The sequence below is a fragment of the Vulpes vulpes genome, chromosome 3, assembly GCF_048418805.1.
Source record: "Vulpes vulpes isolate BD-2025 chromosome 3, VulVul3, whole genome shotgun sequence".
Lineage (NCBI taxonomy): Eukaryota > Metazoa > Chordata > Mammalia > Carnivora > Canidae > Vulpes > Vulpes vulpes.
This window is the reverse complement of record NC_132782.1, coordinates 67,736,015-67,749,560: the sequence shown is the minus strand read 5'-3', so window position 1 is coordinate 67,749,560 and position 13,546 is coordinate 67,736,015. Positions and strand designations below refer to the sequence as shown.

Genomic DNA, 13,546 nt, shown 5'->3' with positions numbered 1-13,546 from the left:
TAAAAAATAATCATAAAGTTTGATTCAAAGGAACCCAGTCTGTAACAGCCAGTGCTAGAGTGGTTTCAAGAAAAAAGGCTAAAATGGGAGTTTGGAGCTGGATTACCCACCTGGCTGACAGCACGCAACACCGGTGAGAGCACAAGGTGACAGTGCAAGAGCAAAGCGGGATGGTGCACTGTAAAGGGAATGCATTAGCCAGTACACTACAGCTAGTGCATGAGATCTATGGGGAAATGGCACTGATAAGACCAGCAGAACTGTGGGTTTTGCCAAACCACATTGACACTTCTGGAAATTATGCAAAAAACTGAGAAAAATTAATCAACAATTAAACACTAAGTGTGAAGCCAGAGAACATCCTCTGTAGCACACAAAGAAGCTGCTCATCTCTTGCAGCCTGACAGAATGCTAAAGGCCTAACAGGCAAAGAATGGCTTCCTGGCAGCGGAGGGAGGACACGTGGGTTGATAATCTTGAATCCTTAGATTCCCTTGAACCTGCTGAGCCTGCAGAAATGACTTCCTCCTATGAAGAGCAAGACTTCCTTCTTGCATTAAGACCTCTACCTACAGGATGCACCCATGCCCCATTCTTGCATCCCATCTCTTCCGACTGCCAGGCCAATGAGGGTTGAGTCACGACACGGCAGGCCACAGATGTGCTGGGCCAGCTAACACAAGCGAGGGGCTACGCTCTGAAGAAAGTGTTGGGCGCAGCCACACACACCAGCAGAAGCCAGCAAAGTATGCAGGAGACAGAATGTTAAGGTCCTCGACCAAGGAGAGTAGAACATCAACCTGGACAGAAGGGATGTGCTAACTGGGAACACTATCCCAGGACACTGGCTTTAACACCCTGGCCGCAGCCTCCAGAGATGGCTACGAGGACAAGGAGAAAGCAAAAGTCCACACTAAATGAGACAGAACTGCTGGGACTTCCATGGCCAACATTAGAAGACAGGATTAAAAAGCTCAGAAGTAGACACAATAGAGTGGATGAAACTACGAAGAGCCAAAATCTATCAGATGATGATGTTCCCAGGTGCACCCAGAGCATATACCACTGCCAAGGCCAACAGGACAATGCTGGTGAGGGGCACCACAGAGCTTCTCAGGGCTGGCCACTCTGCTGGCCAGAGCTAACAGACTGGGCCAACACTGGGAAAGCCCAAACCACCAAAGAAGAGAGGGAGGTAGGAGCATTTAGCCAGCAAGGCCCTGCGGGGGTTGGAGGCATAATTATCACAGTGAGCAGGAAAGGTGGGAGACTTGGCAACACCCCAAAAATTGTACTCAATAAGGCTTCCCAGTCCTTCTCTGGGAAGGGTAAAAGTACACTAGGCCAAGGGGAACACCAAGTAACCCAGGAAGCTCTAGAAGAGAGTCCAAGTTATGCTGTTACTCAGGAACTCCCAGTGTCCTCATGGGTCATGCACCAGAGTGGGGCCTACGGGGCCAGGCAGTAAACAGGAGCCCTGGACCAGGTCCGGTGCCCTGGGTCCACTCAGTTCTTGGCCTATGGTTAAGGGCTATATAGTGGGGAGGCCAAAAGGAAGCCTCTGAATATGACACTTCCTCTCCCCTCACGAAGGCAGAAAGTAAAAAATACAGCATCCTGAGGAATGGCAGGTATCAATAGCATCCCTAAAAATGTATAGAACAAGGTATGGTCTCCATCTAATTGACCAACCTGGTCCCTGCAACACCCAAGCGGAACCTGGGGGAGGACAATGAACCACAAGGAACACAAGCCAGCAGTAGCCCCAACTGCAGCCTCCGTGCAGGATGGTTTCCTGGGCTGGAGCAGATTAATATAGCCTCAGGCACATGGCAGCTGGAGAGACTGAGCCATTGTGCTCTTTCCCATCTCTATCCCTAAAAAGGACCACACACTTTCACTTGGAACAATTTCCACTTACAATTTTGCTACAAGACTGTGTTAATGCTCCTGCCAGCTGTTTTAACAGTCTGAATCAACAGAGAACATCTGGACATTCAGCAAAACATCACACCAGCCCACTACATCAGAGACATTTTGCTAATCAGACTAAAGGTGCCAGCAGTGGCTTGTGTATGAGAGTCTCTGGCAAGGCCCATGCCCTGTGCAGACCGAGGGGGCAGTGCTCTAAATACAATGTCCAGGAGTCCAACATCCTGGGGTGTAACAGGACACCCATTCCAGTAACAGACTAGGCATCTTGTACCTCACTTCACCTGGAGAGTTTATCAGCTGGAAGGCCCTTTAGGATCTAGAGCAACACCTTCCACTAACTGGGACGACTGCTCTGACCCAGACATCAGGTGACACAACAGACAGCCAGCTGTGAGAGGGGTGCAGAGCAGGAAAGGGCTGTGCGGCAAATCCAAGGGATGGTATGGTAAGAGGCCCTGCTGCTTATAACCACACAATCCAGAGACCCCACAGGAGACCCCACAGGCAAAGAGACACCAGGAATGGGGACCAGATGCTGTATGAAGCGGAACTGGCTGAGCCAACACTAAAGCCCAACTGCCCACTCTTTCCAGTGTTGCTCCCCCTTCCCCTCCTTGGTTCCCTAATGTGAGGATCCCAAGAGGATGCTCTCCCTCAAAAAGTATACATATATGTTTTTCCAACCCCTTTTCCAAGTGTATCCCTTGAGCAAACATACCCAAATAGGCCTTAACTAGCTGAGATTTTTAAAATCTTTCAACCACATTACCAGCAACTGAAGCCTGTTTAATGACACCTGCCATAACAGAAAAGTTCTCAGAGCCTCCTCCTGCTGAACTGCCCTGGCAGGTAAATCACTTTCCACATCCCTCTGCCACACACATCCATACTTGCTACATGGGGCTCTCCACCCTGCCTGTGTACTCCATGCCCACCATCACCCCACACCCACCATTCAACCCTATGTTTACTAGGGCACTCAGGTCTAGTCCCAAACCTGTAATTACCTCACTTAACGTTTAAATTTGCACAACAATGAGGCATAAGTGGGAAACAATACCTGATAATTATTTCTATAAACACGTTTATCTGAATCCTTTAGAAGACACTATAAAGAAATGTTAAAAAAAAAAAAAAACACTATCCTAACAAGTGTTGGCAAACAGCTCTAATGTACTAGAAAGTTATATTTAAATTGCCTCTCAGATGTCTAAGCCTTGCTTCATTAAAAGTGAATCAAGAAACAAATAGGGATCCTGCACTGAGGGGGTGCGGTTTATGAGAGAAAGCCCACGTGAAACCCCACAATCAGCCACTCTAAAGAAAGAGGGCGTGGCTCTTCATGGAAAGATTGGCTGCAATGGAAATTTATTCTAGGCACGCTGGAAGGAGTTTCAGGATGCCAGATACTGACACAGTAGCCAGACATCAGCTGTTATTCAACCCGATGCTCAAAATTTGCAGACTACTTTAAAGGCACTTCTTTTTTATTTAAATTAAATTTGCCAACATATAGTACATACTTAGTTTCAGATATAGTTCTTTATTGGTAGAAGAAATACACTTGACAAAGGAAAACTATTTCATACAGGTAAAAACTAGCCTATAAGGTATTACCAAGATAAAAAATAATCCACAAAGTGAAGCATCCCAGGATATCAAAAGTCCATGCTGGAAAAGAGATCTGACTGTAAATTAGTGCTTCAAGTTTAGCTAAGGTAACCTCCCGAGTGCCCACAGCAACTTGCCACCACCTGACTCACACCTAAAATGAGAAACAATTCTCCAAAATAACAGAGAAACTGAGTTCTTAAGTATCTGCTGCTTCAAAGACAGATGTAATACAAGCACTTCTGCAAGGCACAGGCAAACGTTCTGTAAGGGGCCAGAGAGCAACCATCTCAGGCTCTGACAGCCTCCTGGTAACCACTGAACTCCACCAGTTTAGTGGAGCAGCAGCCACACAACATGTGAATGGGCGGGCAGGCTTGTGTTCCTATAAATCTTTACTTCCAAGACATGGGGTGAACCACATCTGACCAGCAAGCCAGTTTGTTGACCTCTGTTGTAATGTAATAAACAACAACAAAGCAGCACCCTTGATAAGTTAATATTCTATAGCAGGAGGCATAAAGTAAAACCACTTACCTGGCCGACAGACTCCTGCAGATGCACCTGCAAATATTCTGGTGGTAAGGCGGGAATACTCAGAGAGGCTTGTGAGAGTGGGGGTATCGAGTGGGTAAGTGAGGACTCAGATTCTGCTGTCGGAGCACTCGACTGATCTCTATTCACTGCATTCTGTTCCTGAACTTCAGAATCCTTTCTCCCCAGATCATCTAATCTCAGAAGTTCAACTTGTGATTCAATATATAATAATTCTGGTTTCACAGGTTCCATCCTTTGGGAGGCATTAGATGCCATCTTGAAAGCTTCATTCCTCTCTTTTTCTCTACTGGACATAAAGTGCTTTGTGAGGGCAGCCCAAAGTCCGTTAATCCATGGCTCAACCACAAGTTCTAAACTGATGGTTATAACAAAAAAGGAAAAAAAAAAACAAATGCCTAAGTTCTCCATTTAAATATATAATAGGAAAATGGCAGTCTATTTGGCAGAATGCTATGCAAATGTCAAAAACACCAAAAATAATGACTATTCAGAAAACATAATATACTCATAATTAAGTTAAAAATATTATTCTGTGTTCATTAGCATTTTAGCAGTAAATAAAATGAGCATAACGGTCAGAAAAGAAATGAAATCATTTTAGTAATAGTAACAGGAATGGGATTGTTCTTAGCTTCTTAAAATGTAGTTGGTAATCTTTATTTCAAAAGTTGTAATTTTAAGTAAGCATGTGAAATTTTCATGAGGCTAAGACACTTAACCCAAATCCAAGTCTACTCTAATATCACATATTTATATATGTCAAATGTACCATTTTTTTTGCTTAGCTCATTTACTAATTTTTTTCCCCTACTGATTAAAGTATCATCAGGATATCACTCTGGATTAATACTAAGTATTTTGACTAAGTAAACAGTTCAAACCTTCAACTAGTCCTGAACATTTGGTAGTATTTCCAGGGAGTCTAAAGGAAGAAAAAAAAAAAAACACACTAATTTTCCTTTAGAAAAGCTGAAAGAATCATAGGTATGTTTTATAATATGATAGCATATTTACTAATAAACAAAGTAGGATAAGCCAGCAACAACATTCCCTATATTCCCTGAACAGTGAAACTTTAAGTACAATAAAAAGAAACCGTTCATCAGAATCTTGGAAAGACCAATCTTCTCATTTTTCATCACAATTCAAAGGACATATCAATTAAATTCTAATTCATAAAGTTAAATAACAGGAAAAGGCATATTTTAGACCTCGGTCTTGTTATGACTCCGGCTATAATCTCATTAGTACACATCCCTCCCTCAGAGCCTTTGGAAAAGCAAGAACATAAAATTCTGGGTTCCGCAATGACAGCTACATTTATTTTTTTATTTTTTATTTTTTTGACAGCTACATTTAAAATGCCATTCTTGCAGCTCAGACATATTAAGACTGTAGCCCTCCCAGCAAGAGAGCTAACATCCACAAAATACTTAGTAGAGGGTAGACATTATTCTAAGAGGGCAACGTGTATCAATTCATCTGTTCCTCCCCAAAACTTTCCAGAACACACACTATTTCCCCCTATTTCACAGAGTTGTAAAGGTGAAGCACACAAAAGGTAAGTAATATGACCAAGATTTCACAGTCAGTGAAGGGGAGGTGGGGGGTAATCAAGGATCTGCAAGCAGGTAACTAGACTCCACTCTGTGTTCTTAACCCCATCAATGTGCTGGCTGGTACAATAAGCCAGGATATCTCCTTAAAAATAATTTTAGAAGAGGGAAAATTCAAGTGAGGTGGTTAGGTTGAGGAAAACACATTCCAGAATCTTAACACTGGATCCAGTGAATAAACAGGGAAACTGAAAGCCTCTGAAGAGAAGTAAAATATGGACTCAGTGATAGGCCCAACGGGTTCTGTAAGAAGTTAGCAAGTAAATGGCTCATATGAGACAAAAAACACTTAATGCCAACAGGATTCTGGCAAAAACCAAAAATACAAAAAAACGCACAAAAAGATCAATATAGACAGACAAAACATGCAAGGCAATGTAGTAGAGTTTTGTCACAATTCAGAACACGTGTGCTGGGGATGTGGAAAAAATCCAGCTCATTCCTACCAATGATGGAGAAAGTGGATGTGGACAGTGGGCTGAGTGAAGAGAAGTGTCCCCAGCACACCCACGCAAGGTGGTCCTGTGCAGAAAAGCAAGCACTTGCTGAATTTGTCATCATTCATAAACAAAGGTCGAGTGAGAAGTTAATATATGCACCAAGAAGGAAAAAAAAAATCAAGTGGGTGTGCTGTTATTTGCTGAAATAGCAGAAGGCTAAATGATAAACTATGTTGGACAACATCTATTATAAGATCTTTTAATAAACACATAAAGAGGATTTGAAAGATGGCACACAGGGTATAATACTGAACTATAAAAACAAGAGTAAACTAATGGAAAGGGGACTGTATTTCTGCCTAGCACCGTGGCAAGTGCTCATTAAGATGTTAAGGGAGAGAGCCAAAGCACGTAGCATGCCCTAAATGCCTCTGGTCTGTGTCCTCTGTCAGTGAAGCACGGCCTGCTGGGCACCTTCCCTGTGAAGACCCAGAGTCACTCTGTGCACATGGCAGAGAAACAAACATAAAGGCTATTAAAGTTCCTAAAGAAAATGTGGACTTCTACAAATGCCTACACAGTTCAAGATAGAGAACTGTCCTGTGGCATCCTTTCAAAATTCTTCCATTAGCAGGTATGGAGATGGGTGAGGCGCTTAAAAAAGTCAACGGAATACAAATGTAAATCAAGCTCAGGTTGATCTGTGGTCCTAGGGCTAAAAAAGCTAACAAAATGAAAATATCACTTTCAAAATAAAATCTTCAATGCCAAGTCAAAAGTCATCACATTTCATAAACTCACAAACTTTCATCTAGTACAAATAAAGGCTGACTGGAAGTGGCAGAGGAGAAGCACGTTGTTCTTACCCTACACAGTCATCCGCGTGTCCGGTGTCATAGAAATGCTGGGCACCAAGCTCCTGAAGTCGCTTATCAATGATCTTCCCACCGTTACAGAAGTATGTATATTCTGAATCACCCAGCCCTAAAGAGCCCAGATAGACTATTAGTGCACACATAGTAACATATAAATTTAAAGATTACAGAGCAGATAAATACTTGAAACAATACCATCCCATGCTCTGATTAATAATACACACCTTCACTTTTTCTGAAGTAGTACTAAGAATGCAAATAACTGTCTTCTATTTCACAATGTTGAAGTATCAAATGCATCCAAACAAAAAAAAAAACATTTTTTGGCCATTGTTAAGAGAAGTATTTTCACATTTTTGTAACCTTGAATCTAAGAATATGGAAACCTTTGGCAGCCCGTGTGGCTCAGCGGCTTAGCACTGTCTTCAACCCAGGGCCTGATCCTGGAGACCCGGGATTGAGTCCCACATCAGGCTCCCTGCATGGAGCCTGCTTCTCCCTCTGCCTGTGTCTCTGCCTCTCTCTTTCTCTATCTCTCATGAATAAATAAATAAAATCTTTAAAAAAGAATGGAAACCTTAAAACAAGAATTAGGTAAGTTTTAAAAAATGTAACATCTGTATTTGCAGATTTTTCTGATCTGGTGCAAAGGTCTGCAAACTACAGTTAGTGGGTCAAATACCACTCAATTACTTTTCTATAAATAAAGACGTGTTGGAACACAGCCAAGTCCATTTGTTCACATACAGTTTATGGCAGCTCTCAAGCTGCAACAGCAAAGTGGTTGTTGTAAAGAACACATGGTCTGCAAAACTTAAAATGTTTACCATCTGGCCTCTAGTGAATTACTGACCCCTAAACAAGAGCATAGAGAGGTGCATCTGCAACATAATCATTTCCTGTATTTCTGTGTTAGGTGAATGAGGAACTACTTCTGTTTCCTGGTCAGAAAATGGACTAATGCTTTCATGCTTCCTTAAAAATGTTAAATTAAAAGTGTCAATATCTCACTTGTTTAATCATCTCCATGTACTTTCCCAACAAGAACAGAGTGAGCAATGTGAGGCCATAAATGGCATAACAGTGACTAGAATGGTTGGATACTTTTTTTCAAGATTTTTATTTAAGACAGAGAGAGCATGCATGCACACATGAACAGGGGGTGGGGCAGAAGCTGGCTCCTCACTGAGCAGGGAGCCTGAAATAAGGCTCAATCCCAGGACCCGGGGATCATGACCTGAGCTGAACACAGACAGTTAACCAAATGAGCCACTCAGGTACCTCCAGTTGAATACTTTTTTTGAGGAATTTTTTTAAAGCAATATATACATGTTCATTCTAGAAAATAAAGAAATTAGAAAAACTTGAATAAAAAATATAATCTAAAATACTTTTTTAAAAGCTTTTTTATTTGTTTCAGAAAGACAGAAAGAACACAAGCAGGAGGAGCAGCAAAGGGAGAAACAGACTCCCAAATGAGCTGGGAGCCCAACTTGGGACTCGATCCTAGGACCTAGAGATCATGACCTGAGCCAAAAGCTCAACCATGCTTTTGATGGATGTTGGTTGATGGATGCTCAACCATCTGAGCCACCCAGATGCCCCTCTAAAATACCCTCTTGAGGGATCCCTGGGTGGCGCAGCGGTTTGGCGCCTGCCTTTGGCCCAGGGCGCGATCCTGGAGACCAGGGATCGAATCCCACGTCAGGCTCCCGGTGCATGGAGCCTGCTTCTCCCTCTGCCTGTGTCTCTGCCTCTCTCTCTCTGTGACTATCATAAATAAAATTAAAAAAATAAAAAAATAAATAAAATACCCTCTTGAGTAAGTTATACAAAGACAGATCTTAGCCAGGGTCATAACCTCAAATTTCTAATCAGTTACTTATCACAGCATAATTCATCTTTACCAGATACTCTCCCTCCAAATAATTCTCAAAGAAGATTCAAAGAACATAGATCACGAGCTAGTAATATAGGCTCTGAATTCTCTCTCTAGTGTCCTATCTTCCTGAGCTAGTCCTTCTGATCTTTATCATAGTTTTCTAACCTATACTTCACAGAGCTCCAAGCCAGTGTTTCCTAACCTGGGATACACACTAAAATTACTAAATTTTAGTGATTTACCAGGGAGCTTCTAAAACCACTGATGCCAGGGCCCCACCTCCAAACAATTATGTAAGGATCACTGGAGGTGCCCCCCACCACTGATCCTGACATGTGGCTAGGATGATCCTAGGGCACTGGTTCTTAGGGAGATCAGATCTACATAGAAATTTTGTTTTGTTTTGTTTTTAAACAAAACAAGAAAACAATAAAACAGCATTCACAGTTGTTCCTTCAGGGCTTTTTTAAGGGTGGAAGGTGGTAGGGAAACAGCAGCTGATATTCTGAAAACTTTCCTGGTTGAATCTGATGGTTAAGAATGCTACTCTAGGGGCTTCACAGAGGTGCTGCTGCGGGATGGAGATAGGGGAGGCATTCACAGAACACAGCACATTATAGAAATGCATACAACGTGTAGGTGTAAATAAAAAACTAAGAACAAAACCTATACAACTATATACATTCAGATATCAGAATTAAAACCAGTAATAACTGAGCATAGGCAGAGGGCAAACACAGTCCATACCCAGTAACCCATACCGCAGGTGAGCAAAGAAATCTATGGGCAGAGCCTTGTCCTGTATTTCTTTCACGAACTTGCGTGCAGTGTCGGGTGGGTCTCCGGTACCCGTGGTGGAAACCACCACTACAAGAGGTGCTGTTTCGGTTTTCAGATCATACTACAAAACAAGGATGGCATGTCAGGGATCTATGGCTGCACATAGTTTTGACTTAACACATCAGCAAGGCAACCAGCTCAGTCTTCTATACCCAGAGCCAGTCATCTGTGCTGCAGGTGGCTTCACAGCACAGAGGTCGCAGAGCGTTTCCAAGTTGGGAAAGGGCAAATGTTACCCTCATTCCCTCAGGGTCCAGGGAGCTCAGAATACCGAGGGGATAAACAGAGATCAAGCTTCTTCATTCTAATCCTCACTTAAATTTAAATATTCCAAAAAGAGTACTTCACTATCTCTATCTCTTATGACCCCACGAGCTCCACTGCTCATAACTCTGAGGAATTCACTTATCTTTCATGCAAGGATCTGAGCTAACATATTACCAGGTGATTCAATGTTTACAGGCTACAGCACAAGCTGTATACCAAAATGACATAGTTTGTTAAAGTACCTTCATCTGGAAAGGACTACCATGACCTAGGAAGTAGAGAGCCATCTGTTTAGACCTGGGTCAGAAACTGGAGAAATCAATCAGCTGGGGAGAGCAAACATGTACTACTCACCTAATTTTCAAATAGCTGCTGGCCTAGGTGGTGATGTGACCCCACAGGGCCAAATCAGGGCTAGTTAAATGATGCTGACAACTTTGTTTGTAGTAACAGATTCAGATTATATTCTAGCATGTGGTACCTGCAATGCCAACACTGAAGTTACCGCAGAATGACAGGACCTGCTGCGGGTGGTGTTGGGTGAGTGGCTACATCTGAGGTCATCTTGACCCTGACACATAAAGGTTTTCCTATGAACTAAGTTTATAATTCACTTGTGCTGCTGACATCTAGTCTTTTGGACTAGAGACCAGAGGAGGTTATGAACTTGAGTGAGTGTATAACTGTTAAAGTACTGAGCTAAATTTGACTTATATGTGGCTGGCACATTACCTGTGTTTATATAGAAGCTCCTGCCGACGGCTATGGACTGAATTATAGAAAGCAGTAGAATCTAGAGAACTCAATCAGACAACTGAGGGAAGAATACAGATCTGTTATGACCGTATGTAACCTAAGGCAGGAATTTCTGCAGAGACTGAGCATAAAAATAAGCAGTCCCTGACCTAAAGAAGCTGACTCTTCTCTAGATCCTTAAGCTTTTACTTTAGGTTCTATTCCACAAAAACATTGCATGGTCCTTCACTTGGAGGCATTCTGACATGAAGGGCAAGGTTTCTATGTTGGGGAAATACAAACAGGGCACTGGGATTCGTGAGTAGGAAGGCACACAAGTGCGCGCGCACACACACAACACCTCATTAGGTCTCACAGCCACCCTGTGAGATAAGGCAAGCACTACTACTTCCCCATGATTGAGGAGTAGTTACTGGTCTGTTTTTGACACTGTTCTGTCTAACTCAAACCTACACTTCTATGTGTTAAAAAAAAAAAAAAGACAAAAATCTTACAACACAGTTAACAAAATTTCTGTCTTAAAAAAAAAAGGGGGGGGGGAGCATGGAGGCTTTCAGTAGCCTACTTTGCTGTTTAACATCGCCTCTCAACCAAAATACTTCGCGTATAAAATACAGTAAAAATGAGTAACCGCTTACCTTATCCGACTCGCTAATACAGTGAAGATCTGCAGAAAATCCATGTGCAAATGCTTTTTCACATATTTCTTCTGCTATGGCCTTTGCCTGTCCTTTCTGTGTAGCATAGAGTAACAAAAACCTCCTCATCACCTCACAGCATAGGCTATAAATTAACAATTACCTGAAAAACAGGAGAGAAAAAGGGATTTTCTTTTTCACTAAGGAGTACACCACAGGTATTAATCCTGCCTCACAATCTTTTTTAAAAGGTTCCAACAATATCCACATATAACATGAAATAGACTTCTCTGTGTTACAGTAATTGTCAGTGAGTCTAAGAAAGACAGAATCCATCAAACCAGGGAAAATACCGCAGTGAAGCTCTCAGCCCATGGCTCAGAAATCCAACGCTGGGGTCAGACTACCTGCACTTGAATCCAGCATCCATCACGTACAACTGCAGAACCTCAGGCAAGCTTTTCAAATAATCTGTGCTGCAGCTCCCCTACCCTTAGAATGGGGAAAGCAGTACCCACCAGACAAGGATGTGCCAGCTGCAAAGACCTGAAGCAGAGCTGAGACACAGTGGCGCTCAATACACCTCAGACATTTTTATTTTAAAAAACATAAGAGGAGTCTGCACAGTTTAGTCAATTAAGCGTCTGCCTGCGGCTCCGGTCATGAGCCAGGAGTCCTGCGATGCGGCTGACTTCGGGCTCCCTGCTCAGCGAGGAAGTCTGCTTCTCCCTCTCCCTCTCCCCACCTTCCCTTGGCTCTTGTGCATGCTCTCTCTCAAATAAATAAAACCTTAAAAAAGAAAAACTAAAAATTCCATTGAAAGTGTAGGATCCTGTTCCTACATGATCTTAATACCACATAAAGGAATCACAGTCTTGAAGTCAATCAAACTACATACCCTATTGTTTAATTCCCTATCAAATACACAAGCGAGTGCACGGGTATGTAAGCACAGAGAGAGAAAACCTTCCCAATCCAGTCAAGCTCGGAATATGTTTTTTTCCTGAAGGGAGAAGCAGGAGTAAGACCTGGGACACAGACTTGTTTCCATACTCATCCAGTCTCTAAAGCTGGGGCACTGGTGGGTGCCCGACTGGCTCAGTCCCAGAGGGTGAGGCTCTCCATCTGGGGTGGGGAGCTCGAGCCCCCACGTTGGTGTAGGGATCTCTTAAATAAATGAAGTCTTAGAAAGAATAAAATAAAACTTGGAGACTGTCACCTTGCAGCGGCAGATTTCCACAAACCAGGATCAAATCCTGGCTTTTCTGGAACCGGCCATCAGTAATTTTATGCTCCCCTGACCTGACCTCACGAAGGGACAAACGAAGCCATAAAGAAACTAAACGAATTGTGTCCGACAACATGTTTAAGGCCATGGGATGTCCTTAGGGAAGGGAACAGCGCCTGGCACAGAGCACGTGCTCAAGAAATCAGCGGAATGAACCGACGACCCAGGAAAGGAAGGCTACGAAGACCGCACCCGTTCTGGGCTCCGACGAGCGCGGAGGGCAGCGACGGAAAGGCCACGCTCCGGTCACCACAGCTGCGGACCTCGGGCCTCCCCGGGCTCCGGGCACAGCCCCAGCGCCCCCGGCCCCCAGGAGCAGGGCGCCCGCAGCCCACCTCCAGGCCCCCCCGCCAGCAGGTGTGCGGCCCCCGCCCCGCAGGGCCCGCGCACGGGGAGAGGCCGGGAGCAGCACCCTCTCCCGGCGGCCCCGGGGGCCCCTCGCCCGCCCGCCCCCCCCCGGTCTAGGGAAGTGTCCGGGACGGAGACGCCCACAGGGGCCCACAGCGACCTGCGGGGCCGGCGCCCCGGGGCCCAGGCTCCCGGCACACCCGCGAGCGCCCCGCCAGGCCCCGGAGGTGGGACGCGGGGGGCACAGAGGCCGGTGCCCTGGCCCGGTCCCCGAGGGCTCGAGTGAGGCGGGCTGCCGCCCCGGGAACGGCAGCCACCGGGTCCCACCTGAGGGGCCACCGCAGGGGACGCTCCCGGAGAGCGCGGGACACAGCCTGCCCGGCTCCGGCGCCTGCGCACTCCGTCGCGGCGCGCGCCCCCCCAGCGCCCGGGACCGAGGAGGCGCCGGGAAGGACCGGGCCAATCACAGCGCTCCGGGCGTGGGCGTGGCCG

The 13,546-nt window shown here is 44.7% G+C and overlaps 1 protein-coding gene across 6 annotated transcripts in view; it reads right to left on the bottom strand.

Moving 5' to 3' along the window:
- MTRR (5-methyltetrahydrofolate-homocysteine methyltransferase reductase) overlaps positions 1-13,546 on the bottom strand; it is a 50,900-nt gene that overhangs the window by 18,344 nt on the left and 19,010 nt on the right. For 2 of the 6 annotated variants that reach the window (XM_026017673.2, XM_026017672.2), the window contains exons 2-5: positions 11,419-11,581; positions 9,665-9,818; positions 7,027-7,144; positions 4,084-4,459 (exon numbers count right to left, since the gene is read on the bottom strand). In XM_026017673.2, coding sequence (XP_025873458.2) covers positions 4,084-4,459; positions 7,027-7,144; positions 9,665-9,818; positions 11,419-11,547 — 777 coding nt within the window. In that variant the 5' untranslated portion in view covers positions 11,548-11,581. Of the gene's footprint in view, positions 1-4,083; positions 4,460-7,026; positions 7,145-9,664; positions 9,819-11,418; positions 11,582-12,637; positions 12,827-12,898; positions 13,029-13,214; positions 13,237-13,381; positions 13,520-13,546 lie in introns of those variants that run through there. The other 4 variants (XM_072752690.1, XM_072752691.1, XM_026017674.2 and 1 more) reach the window with 4 other exon arrangements.